Source organism: Drosophila simulans, chromosome 2R, assembly GCF_016746395.2.
Source record: "Drosophila simulans strain w501 chromosome 2R, Prin_Dsim_3.1, whole genome shotgun sequence".
Taxonomy (NCBI): domain Eukaryota; kingdom Metazoa; phylum Arthropoda; class Insecta; order Diptera; family Drosophilidae; genus Drosophila; species Drosophila simulans.
Genome location: NC_052521.2, coordinates 17647158 through 17667793, shown reverse-complemented (window position 1 = coordinate 17667793; position 20636 = coordinate 17647158). Strand labels below are relative to the sequence as shown.

General features: G+C 42.9%; 1 protein-coding gene across 5 annotated transcripts in view; it reads right to left on the bottom strand.

Annotated features, from left to right (window-relative positions):
* Positions 1 to 16534: 16534 nt before the first annotated feature.
* The window catches only part of LOC6735380 (nephrin), a 62032-nt gene continuing 57930 nt past the window's right edge, over positions 16535 to 20636 (bottom strand). For all 5 annotated transcript variants that reach the window (XM_016168554.2, XM_016168552.2, XM_016168551.2 and 2 more), the window contains 2 exons: positions 18945 to 19286; positions 16535 to 17347 (listed from right to left, as the gene is read on the bottom strand). In XM_016168554.2, the coding sequence (XP_016028710.1) occupies positions 17237 to 17347; positions 18945 to 19286 (453 nt within the window). In that variant the 3' untranslated portion in view covers positions 16535 to 17236. The remainder of the gene's footprint in view (positions 17348 to 18944; positions 19287 to 20636) is intronic.

Sequence of the window (20636 nt, the reverse complement as noted above, 5' to 3'; positions counted from 1 at the left end):
CTAATTTCTGGACGCTAGCCGCTGAAAGCTTTGACCATCGCTCCATTACAAGTATAATCCCTATAAATAAGATCAACGCTTTAAGCTTCGGCAACTTTTTTGAGGGCCTTTAACTATGTATAACTTTCTTTTTTGAATTTCGCATTTAATGGCGCTTTCCGTTCGGGTTTTCGCTGCTTTCTCTGCCCAACATGAAGTGCAATTTATGCAAGGCAACAAAATGCAAATAATTTCAGTGGAAATTTTTATTTCGCTCATAAAGAGCGTTAACCCATTGAGAGGCGGGTTAAACGGCTGTAAGCAGCAAGTGTCAGTTGGGCAATTCCCCCGATTACTGCCTGGCTATATATGTCTGGATGCGGCATTTTCCGGTGGATTTTTTGGGGGGCGTGTTCGGGGGCTGGCGAGAAGATGTTGCTCAATTTATGCATCAGCAGTAGCAGCAGCAGCAACAAAAAAGTGCATGCAAACACATATTTATATGGTGTGCCAGCCAGCCCTCCAGCTGAGCGAGCCTCTGCCTGTCCCTTTCCCCTGCCAGCTAGCCCTCTCTCTCTCTCTGTCTGGACCAGTGTTGCCATCTCTGTCTGCATGCATGGCATGCATAAATTCGTAACTTGACCGCTTTTAAGTTGCATAAATTCTCGAATCCAAAGTGTCAACAGCACAAAATGCTGTTGTTGATTGTTGTTCCTGCTGTTCCTGCTGCTGTTGCTCCTGTTCTCTCTCCTTTTCTGCTCTCCAGTTGGCCATTGCGTTGATGATAAGCTTTACGCGTTTCCCGCTCCATTGTTGCATGGGTGTTTGTGTGGCTCTGCCTCTGTGTGTGTGTGTGCAGCAGAAGAAAGATGGCCGCTTTGATCCGTGTTGATATCAGCGGCCATACCACTGCAGCACCACTGGAAATCGCCACAACCCCCCACCCCACTCACACACACTCGGAAAAAAGGGGCGAAAGGGCATTGTGTGGATTATGCGACAACTGCAGCGGGCAGCGTTCAAGTGTCAACAGTCCGCCACCCTAAAAGTGGGCGGAAGTGGGTGGGTATGGGAAAGGACTGGCTGAACGGACATTGGCCATCGTTTTTTTTAGCCCGACTGCGTTTAGTTGTTGACTCGTTGACGGCTGGTGCTTCACCTTTTTTGCACCATCACTCGTTTTGCCGGACAGTCTGTCACACAATTTTCACCCATTCCCCGGATTTTCCCCATTTTCTCCAGATCGTTAGCCTTGAATGATGCCACATGTGGCGACACCCAGAAACCTGAGCCCACACTGTACAATTGGTTTTGGCTCCGTTTGGCTGGAAAAGCACTTGCAGGTAATGCAAAATTTGTTGGCTACTACAGCCTCACTCTTTGCTAACAAATAAAATTCATACCAAGCGAATGGGCAGTAAAATCAAGATAATATAGGGCGAAACATTTCAGCAGCCTAATTTTTGTTGTGAATAATGAGATTTTCGAATATTTTTGCTATATCTTGTATCTTGTTATTTAAGTTGGTCTCAAACAATGGAGCAGCTTAACTACGAAAAGTTCGGGCTGCTTGCTCGAGCGCAACAGTCGCCAATATACACTCAAACAAGGAGTAGGCCCAGACATGAGCCGCTGCCTCGACTTTTATTTCGTTATCCTGCTCATCTGCCGGAGCGCATTTTAATTTGATACCTTCATTTGGATCCTGGCTCCTCGGCGCCGAGGAGCAACTCAAACAAAAGGAGCTGCCAGGTAGTCGCAGCTGGTGCAGGTAACTCCGAATTGCGAGCATCGGGCCGAAAAAGCTGGGAAAACTTTGCACTTAAGTTGCTTTAAAAGTTGTCACAGTGCTTAAGCTGTCCCCAAAACTGCACCCGCCCATTTAACCCATTCTGGGCATCCAAGCCCCCAAATAAAACACCACCAGCCAGCTGCAGTTGAGTGCAAATGAGTCCGGACAGTGAGCATCACAATGTTCTGTCGCTGACTTGCAGCTGCTTTTTATTGCAGTTTTTGCCCGTCAGTTCCTTTGTCTTTGCTCCTTGCGCTCGCTTTGCCAGCATTTATTTATTTTATTTCTGCCTCGCTCTGTTGCAGCAGCAACTTTTAGTTTACTTTCTGTTATTGCGTAATTGTTGATAACTTGCAAAAGTTTCAAATGCCCTGTCCTCGAAGTCCTGAAGCCCAGTCAAAAGAATTCTGAAATCAAAAGGACCGGGAGTTGAATCGATCAGCAGCTAGGGTATTTTATAGGCGACCCGCACGGTGTATCCGCCACTCAACAGTGGCTTTAGTTTCTTGCTTTAAACTTTTGTAATATTATCAATGTACACTTTTCCAACTGGCAGTCAAAGATTAACAAATGCCATTATTGGTCAACTGCTCAGAATGGGAAAATAACAACAATAGGAAACGAACGCGCTTGGATCCATCTTCTTGAAGTTTGTAGAATCAAATAGGACAGTTTAATAGTTATACTAATATACTAAAAAAATATGTACTTATGAACTGTTCCTTAAAATTAAGAATTTATACAACTTTGAATACTGTATGACATGGTTCATGCATGGTTCAAAATGCAAGTCTCTTATGAAAAAATGAATATAGCTTACAATACACATATCCTTTCTATAGGTAAACAAAATGTCTAAGAAGTACTGCAACTAAGGACATGCATTGATTTATTTGGCAAATACCCTTATATCTAGTTGATGTAGTACCAACTGGCATTGCTTGTTAAGGAAGTTTAAACTTTCTCCTGGACTGCCTCGACTTTCGAATCGGCCAACCTCTTGAGCTGAACGCACTCACTGAAAGTGCTCCTCTGGCGCAATTTCATCACAATTTGGGTCAATTACACGCACTTGTCCAATTGAATATGCATTGGTGTGTGTGTGTTGTGTGTGTGAGCCCCCGAGAGAGAGTGTTTTCGCTCAGCTTTCCTTTCGGCCTGGCACTTTCACCATGAGCTTGTTTGCTGGCTTGCCCTTCGACCTCGCTGGCATCGCTGCTCTCTCTTTTTTTTTTTGCAGCTGTTGTTTGTTTTTCGGTATTTTGTATTTTTGTTTTCACTGCTCGACGAGCGTCAGCTTGAAATTAGCATATAAGTACGGGCCACATTGGAGCGTTCAATCAACTTAATGAGCCGCTCCATTGAGCATTTGCCTGGCATTCGTGTGTGTGGATTATGACAGAGTGGCCTCGCTAAGAGTGCCATAAATCCTGTCAGCTACTGCCTGAGAGAGCACTCAATAAATCACACACACATACACATCCGCATGAGTTGGGCCGCAAAATTATGTGTGTTTGAATTTTTAACCCGCATTTTCGGCTAGTTTATTCAACAAATTGCAAAATAAACCCGTCGAATTTAACATTAAATGCAGTTGCAGGCGGCAGACAAAAGGAGCGTCGAAAAAATCAAGACAAAAACTGGCAAAAAGTATGAAACAAAGCAAAAATTGCGGCGAGGCGAGTGCGAATAATTACTATGGCCATATAACTGCATTGGCAGGCTAGTCCGCAAAAAACCCGGCACCGCAGACGTATGGCTGCCAAAAAAGTCGAAATGAAAAACAATAACGAATGTCCTTCCATGGGGCGGCTGCGGTAAATGCTGACAGTGTCCTGCGTCCTGCGAGTCCTACAGTTGCAGTGGTCGCCGTTTCTGGCTGCTGTGAAGCCCCAATGATCGATGTCGTATTGTCAGTTTCATAAAAATTCAAACAGCTCGGCCAGTTCGGCTCAACTGCATCAGCAGCAGCAGAAGCACCAGCAGCAGGAGCAGGAGCAGGACATCGAGGACATTCGGGACAGTCTGCCCCCCAACTGGGCGGAAAATGCTTTTGTCAAAAGGCTTAAACTGCCAGTCGCGAGGCGGGCAGCCCTTTGACCTCGCCCTGGGTCCCATCATCTCCATTTCCTTGCTTTATTGTTTGCCATTGATGCCCAGCTGCCGAACAGGACAACAACGTGCGGAAAAAGCAAAAGGAGCCAGTGCTGTAAAATGCAATAAATTAAACAATATCTGCGCCAAATTGCTGCCGCATTCGATAGGTGCGAGTGGCGGGGTTTGGAGGATTTCCACTGATGCGTTTGGCATTTAACAATTTTTATGCGGCCCGAGACTGCTTGCTTCTTTTTATTTTTTAATCCCCCCTATTTTTGTGGACTGGTTTCCTTTTTTGCGGTTTTAAGCCCGGCCACGCCCACACTTTGCGAACATCCCATGTTACCAGCGCCGCTATCTGGGCCAATAAGTTGTGGCCAGCCATTCCTCATACGCAGTGGGGTGCCAGTGGCGAGGAATGCAGCAGCAGTAGCAGCAGGACACGCGGACAGGACATGGCTAACAGGGATCAGAGCCGCAGGTCCTGGGGCAACCGCAAGGCGAAGCCATTTAATTGAATCAAAGACAAAGCTGCGACAATGCGGAAGTGCCAATCGAATTCTGCAAATATTCAGTACATTTTAAAGAACAATTTTACTATTAACCAAGTAATGTTCTGGTAATTAAATCTACTCATATTTTTAACCAGCTTGGTAACTACTTCCTTGTATTAAAAAACTACTTCAATGCAATTCCAATACGTGGAAAGATATGCACTAGTAGATATATTAAAAGTTTCGCTTTGTACTGATGTAACCTTAACCATTTTCAAATAGAATTTTTCAATGGTACTATTGGCTAAAAGCAATTTCACTCGCACCCCAGAATGCAAGCATTTAAAAAGGCATTAGTGCATATCACCTGGTCGTCAGCCTCTGGCTAAAATAAAAATCCAACAGCTCTCATAATTGTTTGAGTGGAACGCTGTGGCTTTATGCTAACCTAATTGCAATATTGCCGCGCAGCAACATGTGACAGGACAATCTGTAAAGGACGATTGGTTGGGGTGATGGGGGTAAACCCATGATTCAGGGGTCCTGGTTTATATACATGCGTATATAACCTTCCCTGGGCCTTTGGGCATTTACTGGAGCTGTCAGTTTGCATCGAGAGCAAAGGTTTCATAATGCTGTCAATGCAATTAATTGCTGAATATTGCTGCGCTTTACACGCGCACCTTCGCTGACCTCGATTCACGGAAATAAAGCTTAAATTATTTGGCTTTAATTGATGCAAATACCATTTGAGGGTTCACTGCGGGTTATTAAACTGTTATAAAAATAGTTCTTTGAATTTTCTGCATTTCATCATAGCTGAACGTTTTTCTTTGTTTTTTTTTTAAACTTCATTATCCGTTTTATGGTTGTTAAAATGCGTTTTTCATTACGCAACAATTTCAGTTGTTAAAAAATGTCACATTGCAGAATAAAATTATTTATTTGTATGCATAATGTTAAAAGCTTAAGCATCTGATGTGAGACATTTAATTAAAAATAAAAATGTGATTCATTATTAAACGACTTATTTTAACGTGATTTTAATTTAGTTTTTTTTTTCGCTTTTAATTCGAATTATGGCATATCTTATTTTAATTTCATTCCCGAAAAACAAATTTTATTAAATATTATTGGATTACCGCATTGGGGAGAGAGAAGCCAATTGGGAACATATGTCTGCATGTGCACTGGCTAATTTCCTCTGGGATTTTCCCGGGCGCTTTCCCTCTGCTTACCCCCTCAGTTGAGATGTTATAATCCTTTGGCTTAATCCTTTCGCCACGCTTTGACACGCTTACAATTCACTCGAAAGTCACAAGCTAATCCCAAGCCATCACAATGGAGATTCCCGCACAGCCTTTGACCTTTTTCATTTTCCTTCCATTTCTGCTCTATCTCTATGTGTCTCCGCGATTTTCCGCGCCCTTTTCGCCACTCTTTCTGACCCGCATGCTCTGCCAGCTCAAGTTTTCATTTCGTTCGCCCTTTCCCCTTTCGCCTTTCCCATTTCATTTTTTGCCATTTTAATACCCGCAAACAATTTAATTAAGCGGTTCGCTTTTTATATTCACGTTGGCTTTGTTTGACACGTTCGGTTGGTTCCCCTCGACCTATGTACACATAAAATATATATGTATATATGTACATGCAAAGTTCAACTCGTTGCTCACTGTTGCTTCGAATTTTCACTTCGTCAAAGACGTTGACAGTTCGTTTATGTCCTGCTGAATGCGTATCCTTTGGGGGCCACGTTCGTCGCTGATTTGATTCCATTTCACTTCGTTTTAAGTTTTATGCCCGCGCGTTCGTTGTCTTTTCCATAAAGACATTTAAAGTTCATTTATTTTGTTCAACTTTTTGACTGCCATAAAAGCGGGCGCACCATAAGCAACTACACTATACACACAACGCTCTTCGTGCTCGGCATGTATTTTTGGCTTACTTTGTGATTTGTATAAATACAGGAAGCGGAAATGACAGTCACGACACGGAAATGGCACGCCATTTAATTTCCATGCACTGCGGCCGTGACTCTCCATCTTCCTTTTCCCCCCCCGCCCATAACTTTTTCCCTGCCTGTGTGCTCTGCGTATCTTTTCATGTCGCAGACAAACAAAATTTTTGTTTTCGTGGCAGAAAACACGTTACCCACGCACACACACCAATACACTCGTGTTGGGCATTTTCATTTTCGTTATTTGTTCGACATTTTGGGGACAATCTTGCGTGATGTGCTACATGGCGTATGGGTAATTAGCTCATAAGCGATATGATTTTGGGTTCTGCCTGATAATAAAGATGCTATCAATGGCAGGGCAACTTTGATTTCGTTGCTTAATAATTCATTCATCTTATGGGATTAATGCACATAGATGGTTACAATCTAGTTTGGTATTTGCTTAAATAGAAATTTATAATTGCTTTTGCCCTGCTGCCGTTGTTTATTAAACGCATTTAAATATTAATCTATTCAAATTATTTATCAGTCTTTGTTGCCCGTTTTTGCGGCTGACCGCTTAACTTATTAGCACTCTAGGCAATATTAATTTCTCTTATTAGTTCTTAATTGGATGCATTATTATATATTTCATATATTGTACTTTGCAGAAATTGATGGGATTCCATTTCAAGGGGGCGCTGTGTGTTTGGTTTTTGTTGCATTTTTATTCGTTAATCAATTAATAAATGCATTTATTTGCCAAGCTTAATTGCTTGACTACTCTACATAACGCAAAACAAAGGATCATTTAATGTTTTTGTTATTATAATTACAATGCACGAAATATTTATTAAGCCAATGTTTACCCTGACGCATTGTTATGATAACAAGCTTTAATTGTATCTCCCATTTTGTCTGCTCTTTAAGCACAGCGAAAAATTAGTGCACTATTTAAGGACAAAGACAGTCGTGTTCGGGGTGAGGAGGTGTCATTTGAATTTTCTCGAGTGTAAGTCTTAGCTGATATCATGATATGCAAATTGCTAAGCAAAAGTCAAAGAAGGGAGACTGAACCAACATCAAAGACAAAAGCTTCAAATCGACAATGACCGAGCCCGGGACACTATAACCGCCTTCCTCTTCCATTTTTGGTGGCGTTTTTGCATTTTTCTTCCTTTTTTTTGGTGGCCTCATTTAATTTAGACAGCTTTTGTTACAACAGTCAACATTTTATTTGCACGTTTCGTTTTACGGTTTTTGTCACTTGCCGTCATTTGATATTTCTCCGTCTAAAAGTCCAACTCCAGGTCCAACCAATTCCATACCCCCGTTTTTCACCGCCTTGGCTTTTGTTTGCTTTAATTAAAAGTTAAGTAGGTGCGAGCAACAATGCCGGAACGATCTTAGGGATGCGGGATGGGGTTTTGGGGGGGCGTGGCAAGGCGACCCAAACGCTGTAAATGAAGTTGTCAACTTTTCCACCTCCAGCAAACAACATCCCACTTACCCCCATTCGCATTCTTCACCCTTTTCCCGCTGTCTCAATTTCAACTATTTTATACAACTCGGGGGAATTTTTGCAATTAATAAAGTTTTTTAGCCTCAATTTTGTATATAATTGTTGCTGGTTTGTTGTGTATTCTTCTGTTTGTGTAGTTGCAATTAGTTTTCCGTAGTTTTCAGCGCTGCTTTGATGCCTTTTAGGCACTCAAAATTCCGAAATGAATGGACAAAGCAATGATGCTGGCTGGCTTCAGTGGGCGACTTGGGTGGTTTTTTGGGTGGTTTTAAGGTGGTGAACAGGTGGACAGGTGCGCCGGGGTGATTGTTGTTGGCTGACTTAAGTGCCAACTTGAAGCAACATTTTTGTGTTATTTTTCTCAGCAGCCAAGTCGGCTGCCTTGACTCTGTGTAATTAACGTGAAAATTGAATTGAGAGTGCTCAAAAGAAGGGAAATTCAAAGCAGAAAACTTCTCCCTTGGGTAACAAAAGCCAACCAAAGAGTCTGGGCATGATTTCTAGATAATTATTTTATTGGATGTTTTAAAATACTCTTGAATTTATTCGGAAACTGTTAGAAAGGCGTCGACCTTTAAGCAAATAGATGCGTTCTATTAAGCCAAATAAAATTTAAACTGATAATCTGTCCAGCTGAACTTTGTTTTTACGAGTAATCTTTCCCATTTACGAGACGGAATTGCCCAAACCGATATAAACAACAGATGTTACACCTCCATGGCCACATTTTCCATGCGAGATTAACCGTCGACGATGTCAGCCGCAAACTGACTGCCGTTAAAAACTGCAAAAAGCACCATGCAAACCCGGCAAGAGCAGACCGCCAACAGAAGCAGTGGCACCTCCAAACCGCCAACAAAAACAGCAACAAATGCATGCCGCTCAGTGGCGCAGAGGTGGCGCAAAAGGGGGGGTGCCGAAATGGGGGTTCTACAGCATGTCCGCAGCCTGTCTGAGGTCTGAATTTCCAACGGTGTTTGGTGGCCAATTTTCTGCGGCCTTGCGGAATTGATGAGGGGCTGGGGTCGTGAGGAAGTGGCAGAGTTATTTAAACAAATGCCAGCATGTCTATAATTTTCAACACTTTACCCTATTTTTCTGGTTGTTTCTTTGCCACTCTTTGCGTGCCACGAATGGCTTTTGGCTGTTGTGTGTGCAAATAAAATGAAATCGTTGCAACTGCACCCCCAGTTGCCAAAAAAATAACACACACACACACAACTTACCAATGACCACAAATTGAGTGTTAATAAAGTCATGTTAATAACTTAACCGAAGAAGAGGGCGCTCGAAAAAAGAATTTTTCCCATTTTTCGCTTGCTGTTTTTCGCTCTTACTTGGAAAATTAGCAAGGAAAGTCCCGAAAATTCATTACGTCTGCCGTTCTGCGATGCATATGGCAGGCATTTCGGAAAAACAGATGCGGGCGGTGCGGAAAACAGGGGGAGTGGCCGTTGAAGTCGTCTGCAGCTCGATTTCTAACACCAAACTTCCGTTTTGGCTTGGCGCCAGGCCGCAACAAAAGTTCCCCATCTGACTGACGACTGCCTGGCAGGCTGGTAGGCAGCCAAAATAACAGGCAGTGCACTCTAAAAAATAAAGATGTAATATGCAACAATAAATAGAAATTTATAAAAAAATATATATATATACCTTACCACAAAATACAAGCTAGTGAGTGAGCTTAGTTTGAGAATGTTACTTACTGCTTCAGTGTGAATATTCCCTTTTTTTTAAGTGTACCTCCTCTTTTTACCCCCTTCAGCCCTTTTTCTTTTTTGACCCCCATCTCTGTGCAAATTCAATTCGTTGCAATGGCGGCTCGGAGTGAGCCTCAAAATTTCATTGCAATTCATTCGAGTCGGGTCGCAGCTCCTCTTCCGCTTTTTGCCTGTGACAAAATATAACAAAAATAGAAGAAGCCAGGGAAAAAAACAAAGGGAAGTTTTGCGATGGGGGGAAATGGGGGTTTGGGTGTTGGGTGTTGAAAAAGAGGCATAGAAAAGAGCCACAAAAAAATTGCAGCTTTCTTTTTCGTCCTTCGGCACTCAAACAATGCCAGGCCGGCAACAAAACAGCAAACAATTTGAGGCATTCAAATGTGCAACCAGCCAAAAGGGCAGAAGACGAAAATGTGTGAAAGTTGCTGCAGTTGCTGCTGGTGCTGCTGCGTTGCTGCCACTGCTGCTGCTGTGTTGCTGCTGCTGCAATTTGAGTGCGAAAAAGTTTGCATACCGAAACAGTAAAAGGCATTTATTCCAGCGTGAATCCGTTTGCCCAACCAGGCAGCTCCTGCATCCTTCTTCTCCGCTTTTCCTTGGCTTTCTGGGAATGCGAATGCCACTGGGCTACTGTAAGTGCAGTCAATTGCCTATGTGGGTCAGCATTGCATTTGCGCTTAATGAGCATAAATTATGCACAGCACAGAAAGCGGCTGCAGCGGCAGTGGCAACGCAGCAGTGGCAACTTTGCTGCAACTTTCGCTTGTCGCATCAACTCATAAAATTTATGGCGTCTGCATGTATTTTAAATTCTAATAAAATGTAGCCAAGTTGGGAATTGGGTGGGGGTTAAGTGGGCGGAGGTGGTGGTGCGGTCTGGCTGCCGAAAAATAAAAGCAAGCCAGCCGAAAGCCAGGAAAGGCAACTTTTTGCTTGCCTTTTAAAAGTTACTTTTACCGCACAGGCTCACACACACACATACACACGCACACCTTTTGGCAGTTGCAAGAACTGCCGAGTAAATGTGTTTGCAATATGAAGAAGTTATTCCACATCCACTTCCATTTCCCCCCGTACCCCGCCCTATCACTCTTGCTCCTCTATCTCTCAGTGTCGCTTTCTCTGGAAAAGTTTGCAGCAGCATTCCACCCACTCCCCACCCACCGGCAACAACATTTAGTCGTAAATTATAATCAAAAAGGTGCCAGAAGTGTGCGAGTGTGTGTGTGTGTATGTATGTGGGTGTGAAAAGCATGTAAAATAAATAAACAAACCGCTGCTTGCATTTTAAAGGCTAGAAAAGTGATTTAGCCAGGCCCAGAGTTTTCAGCTGCACTTGATTGGCCAAAAACTATTGCACACCTAAGGGAGCTGCCTGCAAATTCATTCAGGCCATATGTGTGTGTGTGTGTGTGTGCAAGGATGTTTGTGATTTTAGACAGTATCTGCTTGCCACTAAAAGCGATTGCTTGGCAATTTAATTTAATGCATTTTAAAGAATCAAGGATGCAGGATGAAATAATAAAGATTTTCCATATTGAATATTCAATATCATTGCTGCTCGATTGTTTAATAAACTCATATTAATTGCTGTAAAAAACGAAAGCGTTTTCAAATAACTAAAATAACCAAGCAAAATGAAAAATGTATACAGCTAATAGGATTCTTGGATCAAATAACATAGTAGTAGCTTTAAGTTTGTACTTAAAAAGTATCAGATAAATAAACTTGAAGACAACGGCTGATAATCTCAAGATTGAAGCTGGTTTAGGCCAACACTCCTATAGCTTTTGCCTTAATTTGGCAACATTTCCTTCCATTAAGGAGCGTGCCTTCATAGCGAAGCCCATTCCTCACAATTTCTTGAAATTTCATTTCAGTTCGTGTCGTCGCACCGCGTCTCGTCTGGATTCAATTCAATTTATTTGTTGTCTTTGAGCTGAAGCTTTTAGAGGTGCCACTTTTTACCTGTGGATGCAGACTTTTCGGGTAAGCGACAATTTGTGTTCCTGCAAATTTAATGTGGAATCGTGTGTGTGTGTGTGTGTGCAAGGGGGGTGGGGACAGGGCAAGAACCGCAGCGTGTCTGCCTTCCTGCTCCTTTCCTCGCAAGGATGCTGGTTTCACACACACTTATCCAGGCAGCTGGCTAAAAACTCAGGTAAAAGGACCAAAGTGCATGGGCAGGTGCGATGGGCGAGAATTGGTTGGGGGGATGTTAACTTTTGCCCACGACAAAGTGACATATTAGCGTAGTCAAGTTTACAAAGCACACTTACGCTGGAAAGATGCGAGTGGAGTTAACACTCCACTGGCTCCACTGGCTCCACTTTCGGGTTAATTTTGTTATTTGCCTAGAAAACTTTGCCACAAATTGTAGGCATGTGGAAGGAAGACTGCCGAAGCAATTTAGTTGTCGGCGCTGCAAATGTCGCAAACATTTTTCGCAAAGACGAAATCAAAAACCAATTAGAGGTCGCCACGCCCAGCTGTGAAAGTTTTTGGCTCTGTAATTTGGCCAAAAGCACGAATTTCCCTTTCTAACCAAGAAGGGCGATGGAATATCTGGAAGGTTTTTCTTCTCTCATAATTGCGAAAATATTTTCACATCGCTTAATTATAGACAATAAAAACACGCTGTAATTTCGAGACTTCAGCAACGAAAGTTTTGCATAAATTAAGCATTGCTTTTTGCCTGGCGAATTTCACACTGGTTGGCTGCCTTTAAAAGACCAACGCAACATAATTAAATATATATTAAAACTAAAATTTAAATGCAATTATATGAATGTCAATGCAATCATTTTGAATTACCAACTCAACCGCTGCGGTCTGCCAACTGGTCAGCAATATAAAATGTCTTTTCTATCTGGCCATGCATGATCCAGCCGGTTGCAATTTGCAAATGATGCGCAATTTATTAATTATCTATGAAGCCCTTTTTAATAAACCGAATTTCAAGCGTGCACAAACGGCAAATTCGATAAAATTCATAAATGTTATGTTTATTAGTTTGCACACTGGGCAAGAAAAAAAAGGAAGCAATTTGCATTTCATTTAGGATCGACTATCAACGATTGGCTGCCGTTCAAAACATTCAATCACCATGATGAAAATGCACAAAAAAAGCATTTTCCACTCTGCCAATTAGCCACTTGATTCGCTGTCCATCGGCCCACACGTAAAAAGCCACCTCTTTGTGGTCAAAACTTTGTCATTTTATCACTCGGGCCATCGGAAAATGAAGGGTTTTGGGATTGGGCATTCAATATTTTAATTAGTTGACAAAGTATTTCAAAAACTTAAATAAACAATAATGAATACTAATTGCCAATCTATTCGACAGATCTAATTATGTCATGGAATGCGCCGTTTGACTGCAAATTTAAAATGCTATTAATATATTTCGGTAATATTTTTGTATTTACTAAGCCAGCCCCATTTACAAGTCAACAACTCAGCCCAATTCTCCACCAAAGAGTTATCCTTTCAAACTTAAGCATTTCATTTCGCTTAGCTTTTCCGGCACGTGCCGCCTGACAAATCGCAGGCAAACTGCTTCCATAATCATTGCAGACACTTTGGGCTGTAAAAAATTCAACATAAATTAAGTGCCTGCTGCCCACATTAGTTGGTAGTTTGGCGGGGACCCAGAAAATCCCAAGCTCACGCACCTTTTCACCCATTTTACGACCAAAATTTGCAAGGCCAAAAAAAATGAGAGAGGAGAAAAACAGACTGGGTGCGCGCCTAATGCGCATTGAATAAAGTACTAAAAAAATAATTTGCAACCTCTGGGGGACTCATCGCGTAAAGAATGAGAGGTGAACGTCCAAAAGGGAAATCAGAGCTACGGGATAGGAATGAAACTTCCCCCTATTTCAAAAATTTTATGTTTATTGCGTATACGCACCGTGTTCGAGAAGGGCACGCGTGTGTGTGAGAGTGTTTGTGTGTGTGGGCGTGGGTTATTTTATATACACACTTCCGGTGGCTGGTTCACGGTTACCCGGGTTCGTGTTTAATGTTGTTTTGACGCCGCCATATTAACCGGAGGCGGGAATCCGGCTGGCTGGATCCGGTGTAAGGCAGGAAATGTGCGACGCCAGGTACTTTCTATGTAAATGGATACACGCATTTGTTACTGCCGCATCGGGCTGCCATAAACCCTTCTTTGTTTGCCCACTTCCGTAGCCCAAATATTTATGGTCCTGGGGCATATGTTTGGATCCAGCAATTTATTTAACCTTCAAATGCGTTGTGCTTCTTCCTTTGCCCCACATTTTGCCCATGGCTTTTGTGCCAAAGGTGTCGCTACTCGTTGGCCCAAAATTTGCCTACATTTGTTATGCATTATAGGCCAAGGATTAGTGGCTGCTTTTCAGCGTGCTTGGAAATTTGTTTGGCCAACAAATCAATGCGTATGTCGTATTGAGTTTCCGCCATCAATCGTAGTAACTCGCTTGCTTCAACAAAAGGTGTCCACTTGAAACTTTACCTTTCATGCAGTTTATTTGCATCGGCTTCAATTTTCCTTATTTTCTTCGTCACTTTTATTTACGATATAAATTGCACGAAATGGTCACGCGACTGACCGAACAATAAAAGCGCCGGCATTAATCTTCTCTGGCCCTCGCGTATGGTAAATGGTAAATGGGGCCGGGTAGGCATGTGGGCCAGGGGGGAAGGACCAAGAGGGGGTCAGGACAATGCACCCCTTCATTTTTGTTGCCAATTTCCGGATGCAATGCTGCGAATTTCCGTCTGGAAACTTCACAACGATGGCGACGAAATTGCTTAAATGTAAATAAATCAGTGGTAAGAAAATGTTTCTGTGGTCAGCAAGCGTCCACTGCTCGTTCTCGTCCTCATCCTCGCCCTCGTCCTGGTGCCCATCCGGATGCGGATCCTTGTCGGCTGCGTTGTAAGTGTTGGCTTATAAATCAGGCCACTGCAGTGACAGACAGACAACACAGTGCAACTCTGCATTAATGGCGGCTTAAGTTTGTCGCGGGGGAAAAAAGGGAACTCGCTTAATTGCGGGGCATTTTCGTTTAATTTCGCACAACTCGCTGTAAAGTTTTATTAGCTCGGTGGGGCATAAATCAAGCGAGTTGCAGACGAAAAGTCGTTTGTCATTTCGAACAATCAATTAAAAGCAAATGTCGCATAAATACATGAATTCTTTTGTGACGAAACGATTCATCATCCATCATCGCGGAGTCGCAAAATGGCTATAAAAAAAACTCTTTGTGTCAAAACTTTTAATTTAGGTAATAAAAATCAAAGGGAAATGGAAAAACAACCGAAACTATCGTAGTTCGACTAAAAATGAACATTTTACCCGGAAAGAAGTGAATAACTGATGGATTTAGCCAAAATATTCGCAAAATATCAATAAAATGAGTTTTATACGTATCGATAATAGTTTCTTGCTATTGAATTCGGTTGTGTTCCCGTTTTCGCTTACGAAAAAGTTCAACGACAGTGGTGTGAGTGTTTTGTTGTCTGCCTCTAAATTTATTTATTTATTTTATGACTGCGGCCGTATTTCATCTTTTTGTGCTGCAGAGGTAGCAAAATCGCATTCAAATTGATTTTTAATATTTATTTATGATTTAGGAAACAATTGAGCGCCATTTTTCTGCCAACGGAAGTATGATTTCCAGCCATTCGATTTGCCGGTTTTATTGCCATAGCCTGATTGATGGCCTTCAACGGATGAGAGCTTCTACTGGTCGAAATGGCCCACCTCAGCTCCGAAAATGAGCATAAGCAGGCGTTTAATTTATAATTTATGTGCCGCATTTTGATTAATTGTTTTCAATCTGGCGGCTTAACGGACGCGTTGGTACCGTTTGACCCCTTCCGTGGCTTTGCGGCCTGACATGTGGTCCACTTCAATTTCGGGCCAGCTCCGGCGTCTTGAGGTTCAAATATTTGATCTGTACATATGCGTTGCGTTGTTTTGCGTGTTTGTGTGCTTTTGCCCAGCTTATGGCATATATGGCATATCTTGCAATCTAAACAGGTATCCCGGAACAACCGCAAAATTTACAAGTCATCGACGGCGGCGGCGATGCGGTCGAAATTTGCATAATTTGCTTTTCATGTAGGCAGGCCTGCTTACCGGCTCATAAATGCCGGTGACTGTCATCTAACTCAGTTTCCTGGGCCGCCACTATTTCCTGGGTGTTTGCGTTGCTTAAGCGAAAACGGTGTTAAGTGCTTTCGCATACAAAATTTACATGGCCCGACAATTTTTGAGAGCTGTATCGGCCATGTTGCTGCTTCAACTAGTTGATGTTGCTGCTGCTACTTCTGTTGCTGTTGCTGTTGCTGTTGCCTTTGCGGCTGCTGCTGTACTCAATGCAGATTGTCAGGCGCTTTTGTTATTGTTCCACTGCGGTTGTGTCGCTCGGCTTGACTTCCGCTTGTCCCTTTGTTTGCTCACGCGGCCTGTCAATATTTACCGTTGGCTACAAGGCAGTGCCGAGCACACAGGACACGCCGCCCCTCGCTGCCACGCCCTCGTGTTTGAAAACATCAACTTGCTGCAGCATCCTGTTTGCTCCAGTTAGTGCCCAAAAAGGTGATATCGAGAGGGAACGGGGTCAGCGATCCCTACATGTATTCTGACCTGAATTTACGACCTTCTATTGCCATTGAAGTTTATTGAATTACCTAGGATTGGAGGATGTATCCTCATCACTTCCCATTGCCATCATCAGTACTCTTGCGATTTCTGTTTTCATACATTTTATTAAATTTAATTTATTAACTTTAGCCTAATACTCAATTAAATATTTTACATGCAGTTGCTTAGCCTTTTAATTTTATTATTTAATGCATTTCTTCTTAGACTAGAATTTTACTTTCCCAGGGATTTGGTTGCTTCGTCGCAAGCCTGTTCGGGATTTTCATTCTCGTAGTTTGTTACGTATAAAATGCAAACTGGATTTGCTAATTTAAGTCGTTTATTAATCGTTCATTATTTGGTTACCTTAGGGTTAGTGTTTCTTTAAATTCTTTATGATCTTTTTATTACAATTTGAACTATGCTAAGTCGGAGCTTAAAGCTAGATGAATTTGATTTAGATGTTGTTGTAAATGCCTTAGTTACGCCTAAGTTACAAGCTAAATGGTAATGGGAGCTAGGTTACTCAAACTAAGGTCAACAACAATTATGAATTCGTTTACTTAGCTAAAAGTTTATGTTTCTCTTTTGGCGCTTAAAGCTGTTGTTTAAAAATATATTAACAATTCAGTGTTTTTTTTTTATCCAGATGTAATGTTAGTTTCAATTAGAGCTATAAGTGTTAATTGTATTCCGTAATGTACACGTCATCTTAGGCCTAATGGATTTTTCTTGCTGAGCTTCACGTTTGCCTCGAACAATTTACATGCACAGTTTATTGTTATCTTTTTACAGGGTATGCCATCATCCATTTGGTATCCACGCATAATGTTCTTTGCTTTCGTAAAAGAGTGCTAGCTAAGGCAGCTCCCTCTGCTTTAAAATCAACTCAATTGTGGCTTTTTTGCTGGCTCATCACATACAACTTATAGTCAATTTGTTTACCAATTATTCCCCGATTTTTCTGTAGTTTCTCATAGTTCTCTCTTTTGATTTGCATTCCCTGTTTGGCTCTGACTTTAGATTAGTTGCTCCTCCCGACCTAGAGCTTAGCGTCAGAAGCGAGTTCCCGATCCGAGATTGCGATCCTGGGCGATCAGGATATCCTCCCCGTTCAGCTGGTGGTGCACCTCCTCCGGCACGGTCTTTAGCAGCTGTGGCTTGCCCTGAAATGGTATAGAGAAGAATGGGGTCGCGATGAGACACTTTGACAAAACAACAATGACAAAAAGCGTATTTAGCCAAGGAAATACCAGGAGACAGCTCGGGGCAAGAAGTCCTAAAGAGCGCTGCTTTAAAATTAATGAGCCGCACATTATTTGAGTACTCACAGCTATTACAAATTCAAGTTTCCCGCCACCCTGGCCAGCAAATTGTACCAGCAAAAACGCTGCGTATGCGTAATATTTGGTTTTGCCAAAAACCAAGACAAACACAAAAAGGCGAAACCAACAAGTCTCGCTGCCATTTTCTGTGTTTTGGCCAACTCCCCTGGGCCAACACGGCCCAAAGTGTTTTGGTTTGGGCCGCCTTTGGGAGCCGAATGCGGGAAAAACAAGGGCCACATCAGTGACAAACGAAAGGAGCAGCTCAAGAAAAGGCAACACAAAAAATGGCCGAGAAGGCAGCAGAGGAATAAAACATTGTGAATTCGGTCGCTGCTGCTGCTTTTGATGATGATGTTGTTCTGGTCCCGTTTTTTTGCCCATGTCCCGGTGCTCTTCTTCTTATTTGGGTCATAATAATTGCAATCATTAGAGTCAAAAGTTGCCACACCGCAGTGTCCTTTTGGCATGATATTGTTGTAAAAACGTAATTCTTTTTGTGGAACGAACATCAGCAGGGACAATGCAATGGCCAAAGCCTGTTGGCCTGGTCCACTAGCAGCGAAATCGAGGAGAAGGGCCAGGACGAACGCACTGCTGCGCTGCTGCGTTGGGAGTATACATAATGGGGTATTTATAAAGCAACGGACAGAGACAATGAATGGCGGACACTGGCGGCGGGAGCGGGACAGCGAGCGGCTAGCTTTTTTTTATTATCCTGCAGCACATTCAGGGGTCATTTACCGCCTTGAACCCATTGAAAATGCCGGCAAAATTCTATCTATCTCACTCTGTCTCCCTCAAGCTGAGTTTAAAGTTGTCTGTTGAGGGATCAAAGGTTATGGATTGCCAGAAAATTGCACTGTCACTGAGATGGGGAGACTGTGAGTCATCTGTTGATCGATGACGCACTGGGTGGGCTAATCGATTGAAAGGCGCGTAATGTAGGGGAAATTGTGATGGGAACCGAACAAAAACGGGGAGCTCTTAGGTCCCAAAATGAAGTTATTCAATCGTGTTCTACTTAGGCGTTAAATATCTGAACTCGAACAGTTTCCAGTCTTAATTTTCTACATTTGAATACCCTTTCGGCGGTTGCAATCACTTCAGCAGTTATCGGTCCGACCGCAAAAACCCATTTTCCGCCCCAGCGGCTACCATTTATAAAGGAAAAACGAAAACAAAATTGGGCACAAAAGATGGCCCCGAGGTGCGGGTGGTTCGGGGGCGAAGATAAATGTTTCCTGCTGCCGTTTCCCCCAACCGCTCCGTGCCAGAAGCACTGCCAAAAATCCTTGCCCGAAAATCCACTTTGCATATTGATGCTTTCAACGTTTTGGACATTAGGCGAGAGAGTTGCCTTGACGACCGGTTCGCTATCAACAAGGAGCAGCAGGAGCGTCCAGGAATTGGGGAAGTACATCAAACTGACACTTACCACATCGCTGCCATAAAGGCTCATGCCCATGCCGACGATGCTTCCGTTTCCGCCATTGGCCGCTGTCAGCTGCTGCTGTTGCTGTTGCTGCGGGGGCAGTGGAACAGGTCCAGGAACCGATGCCCCTGCCGAAGATGTTGCCACCAGGCCCATGCACGTCACCGGCTGCAGGAGCCCATCGCCAGTGGTCACCATGCTGTGGGTGAAGATGGGCGGCGGCGGCGTCGGCGAGAAGGTGGCCAATTGTGATGGATGCGACATGGTGACTCCGGTGATGGTGCTGTTCGTGCCAAACATCGGGCTCGTTGAGTACATGGGCATGGGATGATGTGCCAGATCGATCTGCGGCGGTTAGGTAGAGGAGTAGGTAATGAGGTTTTAGTCATGTGATGATTTATATGCTGCGAGTTAGTCACGAGTTTGGGGGTTGAAACAAAAGTAATTGATCGATGGGGAGAGTAAATGATAATGTTGCACCTAAACATAACTAATTTAGAGACCGCGCTACTTTAGGTCCACGTATTTGGGTCCAACTAATTAGCAGTAGCTATTCGTTGGTCCCAAATTAAAGAGTTCTCATACGCTGTTCTATCCTTATTTCCCAAACCTTTTCAAACGTCTAAGCATGAAATGCAAAGTAAAAAGTTACTGATATCAAACTTTAGTATGTTATAAATTTAAACAAATTGATTGCATAGTACTGAAAGATAATATTAATTATTTTCCGCAATTTAATGGCATGGTTTGGTATAGTAAATCTGAAAACTGTGCCAGTGGCCTGTATGTTAATATGTATACGCGGTTTCCCACGCATATTGCAGGCATCGCGGACTCTGCGGTTCCACCGCCCCCCACCTACCCCTCGCCATGTTACTGATAGTTAACATCGCGGCAGGCGTTTATTTAGCCAACATGGTTGCCGCGGCATACAAGAGGCTGGCTATGTGGTGAGCTACTACAATAATTGGCCCATCGGTGGGTCGTGTTTCTGCGAGCTGGCTTTGTGGGCGCGAGTATGCGACGCATGTTTATATGCTTATTTCCGTAATTAACGTGTACGCCTGGGCGGGGCATGCTGACGTTGTTCTCTTAATGGGCACAACGGGATTTTAATGAATTAATTTTTAGCTCCATTCAAATTGGAGTGTATGGGCTGGCATAGTCTTCAAAATATGCAATTAAGTGCGGCAACAAAAGAATATGTTATATTTAATAATGCGGCTTAAAGGTTTTCTGTTTTTTGCTTATGCGACAGAATGAAATCCAACTACAAATATATTGAAAAAACAAAAACACAACCATTAGCTGGATATCAAAGGACCTTCTCTTGGATTGCATAGGAAAGGCACTCGAGAGCCAAGAGCATGTCGTGTAAAACTTTTCGATAAATGACAATAAGCCCAAACATTGTCATTATGTGAAATGGATGCCAGAACTGTGCTCATGTGGTTGCATTAATCGTTGTTTTGGTTTGTATTCCCAACGAACGAGTTCTCTTACAACACAATGGCTGTTCTAGTGCATTTGCTATCTGTCCAGCCTGAATCTATATCTATTCACCTACACTTGGTCATAACTCAAGTCTTTTCAATAATTGAGTGGAATGAAAGCTGGCCGGATAAACAAAGAGAAGTAGTCTCGACTGAGCAAAAGTCCCGATGGGAGTGTTCCACATAATCGGAACACAACTTG